The following is a 13,629-nucleotide window of genomic DNA, read 5'->3' as shown; positions in this document are numbered from 1 at the left end:
ACACAATATCTTGACTTTATTTATTTTTATGTGGTGCTGAGGATCGAACCAAGTGCTTCACCCATGCGAGGCAAGCAATCTACCGCTGAGCTATGACTGCAGCCCCTATATAGTAATTATTAATTAATCCCATGTTATGGTTAGGGAATTGACCTATGGAGAGATTAACTGAGGTCACATATCTGTTGAGGGGCAGAAGTAGGATTTGAACCTAGGGAATCCGACTCCAAAGTCATTCTTTTATATACCACTTCTATCACAAGGTGCTCTAGAGAAGAGGGAGAGTGGCCATTGTCACAGACTTTTCCAGTGAGTGTGGCAGGCAGGAAGACATCCATGGGAGGTGCCCTCCTGGGAAATGTTTGGCTTTGCCGCCACCTGCCTCCTTCCTCATGGCTTTCCTCCCTTCTCCCCTGCAGCCCCAGACTCCAAGCCCAACCCACAGAACCTCAAGGAGGTGATGTGCTGAAACCCAGGCCCAGGGCCCAAAATGAGGCTCTGTCCTCGTCTCTAGACACCCCACCCCAGCCAGCAGAACAGGATGATGATTTAGAGACTGCCTTCTGGAGCCACTATTTTGGGTCCTGCTGACAGTGCATGAGCAAGAAATAGCAACAGGACTGAGTTGTCAGGCAAGGGAATCGGGGCTGGGTGGATTGGGCTGTTGAGCTGGGACTAGTTTTGTTTTTTTCTGGAGAATTATAGGCCCCTCCAACCTAAGGACATATTAAGAATCATTTCCCATCCCTAGAGTGGAGAAGAGCCCTGTCTGGTTGGGGCTGGACCCTGTGACTCTGCTCGGCACAGTGACACCAGCCCTTCTGCTGTCCTCCAGCTGGACACTTACACCCTCTGGAAAAGGAGCAGAGAGACCTGAGGCAGTCCACAGCCAGCTGGTATTGGGACTAAGTACCACGGAGAAGTGAGCAGAAGAGCTGGATGGGCAGTACTTGGCCTGAGCCAGGGTCCAGAGGTCCTGGAGCCAGGAAGAAGCATTCCAGCCCTGCTTCATTTCCCCGAGCCTCAGTTTGTTGGTCTGTAAAATGGAGATATACATGATATACATCTCTCCCAACCAAGGTAGTACACATTTATGTATGTAGATTAAGTATTTAAAAGGGATGAATAGAAGCTAAAACTCAGCCAGAGGTTGACTCACTCAGTTGGGCACCCTGACTTGGGGCTCTGTCTTATTGGGAGAAGGAAACACATTTTTCTTCACCAAGCTGATTGCTCAGAAGTGCTTCTGCCTGAGTTTGGTTTATTCAGAGAGGACATCTTTTCTAAATTTGCACAAAAGAAAAGTACTTGCCCTCCAATAGATGTCAGAAAAGGGCAAAAGCTCTTTAGTCCCCTAGGAGAGAACAGAGTTGGCCTCAGAGAGCCTTGGTGGGGAGTGAGGGGGAGGATCAAAGGGGCCACAAGAGTGATAAAATATGCTGGGAACAGGGTGTCCTGGTAAGATACTGCATGCAGGAAGAACTGGGAGCAGAGGCGGTACCTTCCTAACAGTCCTAGGGCCTGTTAGGATCCACTTCCCTTCATGGCCTCTGGAGAGATGGACAAGTGGCTATAACTACTCATTCAGGGATCCACAGAGCCATACTTGAATGTATAATCATAGCCAGAGGAACCATAGGGCCATCGAGCTTAGGGAAGACACCAGGCAATTTTCATTTGGAGTGACAGGTGATGTGATAAGGGACAGATTGGTATTTTGGTAACCCACAGAGGGGCTACCAAGCTTGAGGGTGCTGGGAGGGATTCCCAGAAGTGACATCCAAAGTGTGACCTCAAGGAGAAACTGGAGTTAGCCCAGTAAAACAGGGCAAGGGTGGTGCACTGAGGTGGTGCAACCAAGATAAGAGAGAGGGAGGTGCATTCTGGAAACTTTACTGTTTCTTATTTGCGTAGTATGTATAGGAACAGAGTTTCAACATGGTGGAGATATAAGAAGGTCTCAGGTGATGAAGTGCTTTTATAATCTGGCAAGGTTTGTACTTTGAGAATTTTAAGTGGAAGGGTCATGTGATCAGTAAGATGTCTGCCTTGGAGGGGCAGGGCTGGAGCCAGAGAGACCCCTGCAGGGTGCAGCTGGAACTCTGGTGGTCACCAGGAAGAGGAGCTAAGTGGCAAATCCAGGGAGCATTTAGAAGTCCAGGATGACACTTGTCACCTATTTGGCTATAAGAACCTTTCACTGAATTAGGAACCTAGGAAGAGGTGTGGGTCTGGGTGCATGGTGATGGAAAGCCAGCTGAGTTGAAAGTTCAGTTGTAATATTGAGATGTGGATGGTCATTGGGATGCAGAGATTTTGAGCTCAGGAAAGAGAATTGGGCCATATATGTCTGGGATCAGTAGTCTAGAGATGCTCATTGAGGTCATAAGAGCAGAGGATCCCCCAGGAGAGCGGAAACACCAAGGGAGACAAGAGGCAGAGAATAGCACCCTGAGAAACCTTGACATTCGAGGGTCCGCCAGAACAGGTAAGGGATAAATAGGAGCAACCAGAGAGGAAGAAGCAAAGCCAGCCTATTTAAACCTCCTAAGTACCTGAGCATGTATCATTTGTAAGTGGGAGCTGGAGAGGGGCTTTCAATAGTGCTTTATTTTATTGTAGCATGAGAATTAATAAACTCAGAGCTAAATGTTTTGTTCCATCATACAACTGTTCTTCACCTAGAATTTCTGGAGTGTCTCCTCCCTAAGCCCATCTTCCTTCTCTTGTTTATTGTCTTCATTTTGAGGTATTTGTAATGCTAAGCAATCCTTTTTAAAGTGGAGTGTAATTGACTTGGTTCCAAAAGATGCTGTTTGTGCTCAGCAAGTGTTGGGGGATTTTTTTTTTTTTTGTTTTGTTTTGTTTTGTGGTGCCGGTGATCTAACCCATGGCCTTGCACGTGCTAGACAAATGCTGTACCACTGAGCTATATTACCAGCCCTAACAGCACATTTCTATTATTGGCTTTGGGTAGGGTGGGCCAACAGGACACATGGAACATGTGAACACATGGAACTTTGGTCTTGATCAGACAACGCAACCCTAGGGTGAGGGTATGAGAAGGACAAGATAGGAAGAAGTTATCTAAGCCTCAGCACTTGTACCCTGACTCCTCTGTATTGCATCCAGGGTCAACATCACCAACCAGTCCTCACCTGCCCTCCTTCCTCATTAAGCCTTGGCACGGACTCTCACTCTTTTCTTCTCCAGGCTGCCATCATGCTGAAACACAGTTGGCAAGCTCTCTGGAACCTCCTGGCCCTTGCAGAGTAAGCCATTTTCTCACAAATCACCAGAAGGTCTCTTATCTTTATTCTGATGAACGTTTTATTATAGAGACAGACTGAATTCTCTTTTGCATAAAGAATCTCTGATTGGGTTGGGGAATCCACCTGCTAAAGGTCACCACCCAGCTCTCCCTGCCCCTGCCTCAGCTAAGCCCCTACTTGCTGTTTACATCTCAGGGTCTCTGGAAACAGCAGAGGCTGCCGTCCCCAGGTCTAGGCTAGTCAGGTTGGGCTATGCTGGATGGAGAGCCAGGGCTCTGGGCTGCTTGTCAGGTCATTAGCCGCCCCGTCTCCCGCCCTAGCCGGTTGTCCAGAACCTGGAGCTGCCGGAGGAAGCCTGAATTGGGGCAAATATCTCGGTGGGCCTGCACCGTCTGGATGGCCTCTACCAGTGTCATGTTCTCGTAGATCATGAGGAAGGCCAGGACAAGTGTGGCGGAGCGGCTTACCCCCATGGCACAGTGTACCAGCACGCGGCCTGTGGGGAGACCCAAGCCAGGTGTCAGATGCCTATTCCTGAATCGCCTACCCCTTTAGAAAGAAGACACCCTTCGCCATCCTTTCAGCCCACCATCACAGCAGCTGGGACCCCTGTACAGTGGGACAACTGAGGTCCAACAAGGGAAGAAGGATGGCTCAAAGTCAAATAGCAAGTCACGGCAGAGTTAAGGTTGGCAGCCGGGACTCCCTTCTGACCCAGAGTGCTTCCTCTGACATCTTTGCAACTCATCTGGAGGTGGAGGTTCCTGGACTCCTGGGGTCCCCTGAATTTGTGTCAGATTACAGGGGATGTCTACTTCCCCTCCCCCACACGCACCACAGTTCTGCCCTCTCACCTGCCCCTGCAGCTCTGTGCCAAAGCCTCATCTTAGAGAGGCCTGCTCAAGAACCTTTATAGGTCTTGTGCCTTCTGCCTAATGTCTGGTCTCTTCCTGAGGCATGTGGTTATGCTGATGACCACAGCAGATTTTAGTTATGTCTGACACTGTTCCAGGGTGTCTCTGAAGGGGACACTAAATGGTAGTAGCTATTTGCTTCATAGTGTAGGAGGATTGGTGATGGGGTTTGTGCTCCCCACCCATCAGTGCTATTGGAGAAATGGATAGCCTAACCCCCAACCCCACCCAACTCCTTCCCCAGAAGCTCACCTCGGGGAGTATTGAGGGCAGTTCGGATATATTGAGCAACAGGCAGAAAGTAGACACTGAGGTCAAAGAAGGGGTTATCATCAGCCTCGATGCCATAGTACTCCAAGGGCATTCCGTGGTAGAACTTGGCACCTGTGTCCACTTGAAACTTGCCTGCAGCAACATTCACAACATGGGTAATACCCATCTGGATCAGTTGGCTCTTGTCCCGGGCAGCATACCTGGAGGGGGTATAAGCAGGTAGATCTCACTGGGTTAACTCTAGCTGGGTTGGAACTTGCCCTTCACTTGCTGTTTTCCTCCAAGGATAGAGATGGGAACTGGTGAACTGCCCTAGTAGAGGGACATCTATAGTTGAAATTGAACACTCTCTTTCATTCAGGGTAACTTTTTAAAAAAATATTTGTAGTTAAGATGGATATAATACCTTTATTTATTTATTTATTTATATGTGGTGCTGAGGATCAAATCCAGTGCCTCACATGTGCTAGGCAAGCGCTCTACCACTGAGCCATAATCCCAGCCCCCCAGGGTAACTTTTCTGAAGGGCAATGGGCTATACACATCAAAAGCCTTAGAAATGTGCTGGGCGCAGTGGCACACCCCTGTAATCCCAGCTGCTTGGGAGGCTGAGGCAGGAGGATCGCAAATTTAAAGTCAGCCTCAGCAAAAGCGAGGCAGGTGCTAAGCAACTCAGTGAGACCCTGTCTCTAGATAAAATACAAAATAGGGCTGGGAGGTGACTCAGTGGTCTAGTACCCCTGAGTTCAATCCCCACCCAACCCCCAAAAAAGCTTTAGAAATGTACATATACTTGTCCCTAGCAATTCTCCTTCTAGGCATGTAATAAAAGGAAGAATTCAGAAAGTGCCCACAAATATATGTACACTGAATCTAGGGATATTTAAGATAGTGAAAAATTAAGGGAAAAAAAACTACTGAGAATCCTATAATAGGATATTAAGTTCTCTCTTATCTGAAGTTTTGCTTCACACGGTTTCATTTGCCCACAGTCAACCATGGTCCAAAAACATTAAATGGTCAATTCCAGAAATAAACAATTCATAAATTTTAAATTTTGCACTGTTCTGAGGAGTGAATGAAATCTTGCACTATCCTGCTCAGGATGTGAATCATTCTTTTGTCCAGTGTATCCACAGTGTATATGCTATCCACCCCTTGTCATCACATAGTTATCTGGGCAATTAGATTGACTGTCATTCTATTGTACTTGTATTCATGAACCTTTACTTTAGTTAATATAGTAATTCTCCTATTTTGTTTTAGTTGTTACTCTCTTACTGTTCCTAATTTATAAATGAAACTTTCCATATATATATATATATATATATATATATATATATATATATATATATATATATATATGAATAGGTAAAAAAACAGAAGATACATAGGGTTTGGTTCTATCTTCAGTTTCAGGTATCCACTGGGGGTCTTGGTACATATCCCCCACCGCAGAAAAAGGGGACTACTGTGTATCTAAATGATGAAATGCTATACAACCCTAAACTGTGGTAGATGTAGGCAAATAAGGAAAGGTGTTTATGCTATATCAAGAACCTGTGGGGCTGTGTTGTGGCTCAGTGGTAGAGTGTGTGCCTAGCATGTGTGAGGTCCTGGGTATTGTTTCCAAATACAACTAAAAAAAAAATAAATATATAAAAAAAGAACCTGTGAAAGTATAGAGTACAAAGCAGAATGTTAACATTTCTTAAAAATATGTACTATCATTTCATTTTAAAAGCTTTCTGTATAAAGCAGATCACAGAGCTGTATTATAAAGCAATAGCCATTTTTATAAAAAAAGAACTATGAAAAAGAATGTATATGTGTTTGCATTTTTTTTTTAAAGGTTCTTTGTGTGTGTGTGTGTGTGTTGAGAGCCACAGCCGAAGGGGCCCCAGCAAACTTCCAGCTGCCAGCTGATGATTGGCTCACAGAGGCCCCAGCAACATCTAGCTGATTGGCTCCTCTGCGGTGATGCTCATTGGGCTGTTTCCCTGCCCTTTCAGACCACGGAGCTGCTCATTGGGGGACTTTTTTGGCTCCGCCCACGTGAACCCAGCCAATCCCTCAAGAGCAGGAGGATTGTGGGAGGTGGAGAGAGAGGCTTGGGTTGGAGAGAGAGGCTTGTGGAAAGCCTGTGTTGGCAGTTGGGGCTCTGAGGGTTTTTCCTGAGAGGCTGTTTTGTTTGGCGTGTGTGGTTCTAAAAATAAAGTTAGTTTCTTTTGACAAATGGCTCCTGATTGTGCCCAGCCAGACTGCGGCATGTGTGTGTGTGCGTTTGCATTTTTAAAGCCTATAAGGATTATATCTGTGTGGGAGAAGGAATACCATATTTGCCATATTGTTAAGATATTAATCTGTATTTTCCAAATATTAAGGAAAATTTCTAAATATAAATATTTGGTCCATATTTTTGAAAAAAACATTTTGTTTTGGTACTGGAGTTTGAACCCAAAAGTACTTAATATCTGAGCCACATCCCCAGCCCTTTTTAATATTTTATTTGGAGACAAGTTCTCACTGAGTTGCTAAGTGCTTTGCTAATATGCTGAGGCTGGCTTGAACTTCCAGTCCTCCTGTCTCGGCTTCCTGAGCTGCTGAGATTACAGGTGTACATCACTGCACCTGGCCATATTTTCAAATATTTCAGAAAACTTTTAGGAAAAATAACTCTCAATTCTATTCTCTTATATACAACTTAGAGAAAGTTATGTGTTTTTATAGGATTCATGTTACTTAAATATTCCTAGGATCATTGTTCATAATTGCCAAAAAGTGGAAATAATTCAAATGTCCACATGCAATATAATGGATAAATTGTGTTATAATCATACAGTGGAATACTGCACAGCAATAAAAAATAAATGAACTGCAGCTACCCATAAAACATGAGTGTCTCTCACAATTTTAAGCAAATCATTGCCAACCACAAAATATACACAATATGATTTGTGTAACTTTAAAAGACAGGCAAGGGGCTGGGGTTGTGGCTCAGTGGTGGAGCGTTTGCCTAGCACAAGCGAGGCCCTGGGTTCAATCCTCAGCACCATATAAAAATAAATAAGTAAAATAAAGGTATTTTGTCCAACTACAACTAAAAAATAATTTTAAAAAAAGGCAAAAGACAAACCCATGTTGTTTAGGTACATAGGTGGTAAAACTTGAAAGAAAAACAAGGACATGTTGATTTTGACACTTAGAGAGTGGTTATCCCCTGGGAAAGAGAAAAGTTAGAAGGATTCAGTAGGGGCATCTGGGGCACAAGAAATGTCCAATTTCTTGAACATGTGTGTTCTGTGCACTTTTCTTATGTGAGTTCTATTTCCACAGTTAAGAGTTATAATAATTTAAGAGGAAAGAAAAACATGTAAAGAGATATGGTAGGAAGCAGAGGGTGCCACCTCTGCCCAGGAGCACTCTGGGAGAGGCTTGTTTTCCACTCTGGGAGAGACTTCACACCCTTCTGCCACCTCCACCAGCCATGTAGGTCTTACTCACGCATCTCCCAAGAAGAGGTTGGGCCAGACCTCATTGATATGGTTCAACATGGTGGCCCGGCGGACCCACAGCAAGCGCTGCAGCGAGGCCAGCGTGGGTGGTGAATAGGGAGATGCCCGGACTGCCCCGTGGATCTTGGGCCTCCGGAGATCCTGCTTCTGCAGTGAGTTCATCCTGAAATAGAGTAGACACCCCAATGCTGGAGACAGGCTCCCCAAGGTGGGTCCTGCGGACAGGGAGTTCTGTGGTGCAGGCCAGGTGCCTTTGGGATGCTGTGGGAAGGGCCTCCGCTGTTTGGAATGAGCTTATTAACCAGCTCAGCGGGGCTGGGACCTAGACCCTTCTCCCCCAGGAACAAGGGGAACTAGAACTTCCTGATCATTGCTGAGCAGACCTCACCCCTGCCCTTTTCTGAGGCTGTTGGGTGTTAGAAGCTTCGGCCTTTAGGCCTTCAGGTTCCCTTTTTATGACGCTAGCCAGTGTCAATCCCACCCCTTAAATGTCTTGTCAGTTTGTACCTTATAGGAATAGGAACTCCAGAAGGCTACAGTTTTCAGAGGGCACCCAACCTGGGTGGCTCATCTCAAGCCCCCACCCCTGAACTTCCAGGGCTGGTCCCACTTGGAGGTCCTTGAGATCAGAGTCCCCTCCAGTATGAGAGTCAGGGGCTGTGGACTGATATTCATGGGCATTTCCATATTGAATGCCTCTTCTAAGTCTAATGCCTCCCTTATGGTAGGTCCCTATTTCACCTAGAAGGATGCAGAAGCTCAGAGTGTTTTTCTAAGTGGCACCCAACCCTATGTGGCTGATGAGCAGCTGGGCAGGGGTTTCAGTCCAGTTCTGTGCACCTTCAGTTCCACCCCAAGCCTTTCAATTGCCATCTTGGGGGATTCCAGAGTGATCCCTAACCCAGTGGTCTCCTCAGAGGAGCCTGGGTGTCGCTGAGCTACACATCTGCCTCCAGGCTCCGGGCTTTTCCTCCTTACCCCCAAGACTCAGGCCAGTGCAGCTCGGCAGGCCTCACCCGAGTGGGGTGGGTTGTGTCAGGAGTCAGCTGGCTCAGGGTGTCTGGGACCCTGCAGATCTGGGGCATCAGTGGCACCAGAACCTGAGCCTGATGCTGTGATGGGAAGGAGGGCCTTTCTTGGCCAAGTGTCCCTGATCCCCTCAACCAGTAACTAGGGAAGGTGCAAACTGGGAGGAACACCTTTTCCCTGTTGTAAGTGGTGGCATGACTAGAGAGAGAAATGGGCACCCAGGAGGCCACCGGCTTGGCCAGGCTCACCCAGCGGGTGGCTGGAGGACAAGGCGGAAGTGAAGACCCAGTTTTTCCCCTCATCTCCCACTGTGACCTCTCAAGGCAGGCTGAGTGGCCTGCCACCTACCTAGGGCATGGTCTGAGACCGGGAATGGGGGACTGGGTGCAGGGGCAGGACTCAGCATGTGAACGGAATAGGGCTAATGTAGATTCCGTCCAGAACACAAGCGCTGTGAAGCGGCTAGAATTCCAGACAGGGCCTTGGAGCCCATGGGGGTGGGGCTGAGAGGAGGAGTATACTCGGCATTGGGGACTGAAGCAGCAGCCTTTCCAAACCCCAGGGCCCCTACCTCCTTGGCATCTCTGGGAGAGAAAGCTCTTAGCCCTGTGTGGTTCTGAAGATGGGAGGCCACCTGAGAATGGTGGCAAGAGAACTTTAGAGGGAAGGAGGAGAGACTGGCTTCCCTTACAAATCTGCAAATGACTGAGTCTGTGGTCCTGAGCGGGAACAATTCTTCCCTGGTGTCTGGGCCACTGTTTCTCTTTATCATACCAAAGATCCTGGCATTGCCTGATTTCTCAGAATTCTCTGGGGTTCTGTTCCGAGCAAGAGAGAGGTCTGTGTATGAAGTAAGCACAGGGCAGAGGGTAGTGTAGTATGTTGGGGTGAAGGAGGACCTAGATTCTGGAGGCATCCGACAGCAGCACTAGTCTGTAGCCACCAGGTGGGGCTGCTCTAGCGCCTGGCAGGACCAGATGGAGCTTTGAGAACCTGGCAAGAGTCGACCCAGGCCTGCTGAATTTGGCGTGGGGTAAGACCGCCCCCCAGTGGCCAGTGGGTGCTGTGCAGCCCAGTTGTGCTGGAGAGCAGGTAGCCAGACTTTGGCTGTGAGGAACTGGATCTGGTTCCTCTTGGAGTCTCCAGAGGGATCAGGGATCAGAGGCTGCTACAGCCCAGCCCAGGTCTCAGATACCTAAGAGACCCCAGCCCAGTTCTGGAGAATGGAGCCTTTCTTTGGCCTTAAGGCTACTCTTGGTCAGGTCCCTCCTAGGGCCTCACTCCTGATACTCAGGATATACCCCCACCCATCCACTGTCCCCCTGGGGTGAACAGTCCACCTTGTCAGAGTCAGGCCCAGCTGCCCATATGGTGACCTCAGGCTCCCAAAGGAAGGGCAGTCTGTGGCTTCAGCTCCCCTGGTTTCTGCTGCCTTCAGCCCTGGATGGCAGAGGGTCCTGCCTGGTAGTACCATGTTTCCTCGACCATAGCAGAGTGAAGCTCTTGTACCTCCCTGCTGCTCACCCTCTCTGCCTCCTCCTTTTCCCAAGGGGGGGGCACAGGCTGGGTGGGACTAGAGATCACAGGACAGGACAGTAAGGGGCTAGGGAATGAAGCCCCCAGGAGGGAGGGAGGCAGCTGCCAGAGGTGGGCTGCTGTGGGTTCTGGGCCCATCATGCAGCTTGGAGGAGGACAGACCTGGGTAGAATTCTCTGGTCTTCCACTTGTGTCTATGTGGCCTTCTCTGAGCCATTATCTTTCATGAGACTGTTGTAAGAATCCCGTGAAATCATAAATGTAAAGCATCTCTCACAGGGTCTGCCTTGTGAGAGATGCCCAATAAATGGTGCATTTTATTCTAATTATCATTACTATAGTTACTCTTACCCATTCAGGCCTAAGCTGTATCCTAGGCAGTGGACCACTTCCCTTTGGGGGTTGAGGTTGGTCTTTATCTCTTTGTGTTTATTTATTCAGGATTAATTACCATATTTGTCACTTACTAATAAAGGGCATACTGTGTACCAAACACAGCTAAGAGCTTATATTTTCTCACTAAATCTTCATAGTACCCTTATAAAGCCAGTAATATTATCACTCCCATTTTACAGATGAGAAAACTGAGGCTTTGAGGTTAAGTAAGATCATATAGCCAATTGATGAGGGAGTCAGAATTCAAGCCCGGGTCTTTCTGACTGTCCTATGGTCTATCTCTGCCTTTATCCCAGACCCACTTGGTCCCTCAATCCAGCCTCCATCCTTGCTTGACAACCCTGTGCCCTGAACCCTGTTACCCAGCATGCTCAGGGCCCCCCTGAATTGGGAGCACTCACCCACCTGAGGGGGTGTCCGACGCAGGCTGTGGTCTTCTCTGACAGGCAATTTGTGCTGCCAGCTTCCAGCCGCCTGTCTCTGCACATTTGATGCTGTTTCTATTTTTTGATTTGAGTTTAATTATAAAGCATGCGGTCTGCTCCCCCCCCTTCTAACCTCCCCCTGCCACTCCCAACTGGTCCACTAGTCTCACAGCAGGTCAGTGCCAAGCCCAGCCAGGCACCTCCCCCAAGCCTAGGCCTAGGAACCAGCCCTGGCCCTGCTGGGAGCAGAGGCAGCTCAGCTGAGGTCTGCCTGCGTTTGTGTGAATGTGTATCAGGATGACAGGACAGGAAGGGGAAGATCAAACCAACCATCTTAGAAGCTCCCTCTGAGGCCTGGGGTTGTGATCTCTGGAAGAGCACTTGCCTAGCACATATGAGGCCCTGGGCTTGATCCCCAGCACCACCAAAAAAAGAAGGAAAAAATAAATAAAAGCTCCCTTGGCCTTCATGGTCAGTGTGGAGCAAGGGCCCAAAGTGGGAGCTGGTAGGACGTACGGAGGAGGACGGAGACTAATCAAAAGTATGCGTCAGCTGGAGGCATTGCCAGCACCAGCAACCCTTAGGTGGGGGCTGGTGAGGATGGAACTGATTCAGGAGGCAGATCTGGCAGACTCAAGCTGAGGGTGGCAGCACTAGCAGATAGACAAGTGTAAGTGGGCTACAGAGCAGGTCTGTACACCAACCCTGTTCTGCTTTATCCAGAAACTGCTCCCACCCTTTGCCATCCTCTCCTTCCCTTGAAGACTATCCCTGGACAGACTCGCTGTCCCATAAGGTCTGTGAGATGGTCTTCAGGTCCCTCCCAAGACTGGTCAGTTAGAGACCTTGGATTTAGGCCTATTAGGAACTTTCCTTGTTATCCAGAGACCCTCATCATACACGCATACCTTGAAACTCATCCCCACTCCTGCTCCCAGACCCCCCCCCCCCACACACACACACACGGATCCTGTCGGTATTTCCTAAGCACCGGGAGAGATGGGGGAGGGGTGGCGGTGGCCCTCTTCCACTGCCTTCTCTCCAGGGAACTTGGGATCCCTGGCCAAGCAATCTCAGGGCTTGGCTAACAAGGCAGCCTACTCCCACCTGTGGGGACTGAAGCCAGTGACCAAGATGGGGTGAGGGATACAGGAGGAAGTAGATGGAGTGGCAGACTCGAGGATTGATCCCACGCTGGGCTCTTAGCATCTTCTTGGCATCCACATGGGCCACAGCCTCCAAAAGCACCAGCAGGGTCAGTGCCAGAGCCGCAAAGTGGCAGAGCCCTGTGGCAGGCAGTAAGGACAGACTCTGCAGAGAGAGACATGCTTCATATTACAGGCAGATACACCAAGGTCCAGGCTGGCTGGGACTTGTTAGGACAGTGGCAAGAGCTGTCACCTAAACTGCTTCTGTCTTGAGACCTATGTGCAAGATCAAGTGGGTGTGGGTGAGAAGGATGAGGTAGCCTTGGCATTCAAGGTTTATGGAGAGAGAGGACCTCCCTCTGCAGCCCCCTCATCCTCAGGGGCCCAAACCCCAGAGCTGCTGGTTACAGCTGCCGGGGCTATGCACTTCACAACTCCTAGGGGTTCCAGTGACACATTTTGATAAATGGTACCTCTATAAGTTGTGCAGTGCTACAGCCCTGCTCAAACAGCTCCCCCAAACCAGCTGCCTGATGGGCAGGATGCTGAATTAGCGGTCAGGGTTTCTAAGAATCCTGAGAAAGTGGGGTGATTGGGCATGATCTGCTGATCTTCCAGGTTCTTAAATCCTGTCTGAGGAGAGAGCAGGCAGGGAACGTGCCATTCCCAAGGGCTCATATCCCCTTTTGGCTTCCCAGTCCACAGGATGTCATGGGGGAGGTGAAGGACCGATCAGCTTGGTTGTGCATCTGCTTTGGTGGGATTTGATGAGTCACCATTCAAGGCAGGACAAAACAGGCTGGAGCAGGTAGGAAGGCCTCACCTCTTCCATGTAATGCTTACTACCACCTTCTTTCCTTGTCTTTCTCCACTTTCTGGGGCTTGAAGAATTGGGGTGAACTGAGGATGACAGGGCAGGGGTCCTATAGGAGGACTACCTGCCTGGCTCCAGTGAGATCTTGAATGGGCAAGAGGAGCCCTGAGGCGTGAGGAGCATGGCAGGCCCCCTGTCACAATTTCCAGCCACACATAGCCCTGTATTCTTTGCCCAGGCCCTTACGTGACTTCTCATTGCCAATGGCACCTGTGTCTTCATGACTGTGTCCTCCATACCTGGCTTC

The 13,629-nt window shown here is 48.8% G+C and overlaps 1 protein-coding gene across 1 annotated transcript; it reads right to left on the bottom strand.

Moving 5' to 3' along the window:
• Positions 1-3,559: 3,559 nt before the first annotated feature.
• Positions 3,560-13,619, bottom strand: Dusp13b (dual specificity phosphatase 13B). The gene is made up of 6 exons (XM_071611708.1): positions 13,569-13,619; positions 12,468-12,671; positions 11,341-11,435; positions 7,964-8,137; positions 4,439-4,659; positions 3,560-3,768 (listed from the first exon to the last, which is right to left on the bottom strand). Exons 1-6 carry the CDS (start codon positions 13,617-13,619, stop codon positions 3,560-3,562), a joined length of 954 nt encoding a protein of 317 aa, XP_071467809.1.
• Between the last annotated feature and the right edge of the window lie 10 nt (positions 13,620-13,629).

The sequence above is a fragment of the Marmota flaviventris genome, chromosome 4 (genome assembly GCF_047511675.1).
Source record: "Marmota flaviventris isolate mMarFla1 chromosome 4, mMarFla1.hap1, whole genome shotgun sequence".
Lineage (NCBI taxonomy): Eukaryota > Metazoa > Chordata > Mammalia > Rodentia > Sciuridae > Marmota > Marmota flaviventris.
This window is presented reverse-complemented; position numbering and strand designations above follow the sequence as displayed.

What these genes read in the sequence shown, in the direction of transcription:
- Dusp13b (XM_071611708.1), bottom strand. Translation starts at nt 13,619, where the DNA reads ATGGAGGACACAGTCATGAAGACACAGGTGCCATTGGCAATGAGAAGT. An exon ending in TGCGTCGGACACCCCCTCAG is followed by an intron (nt 8,138 to 11,340) that starts GTGGGTGAGTGC and finishes ACTCTATTTCAG; the next exon opens with GATGAACTCACTGCAGAAGC. An exon ending in TGCCCTCAATACTCCCCGAG is followed by an intron (nt 3,769 to 4,438) that starts GTGAGCTTCTGG and finishes GTCTCCCCACAG; the next exon opens with GCCGCGTGCTGGTACACTGT.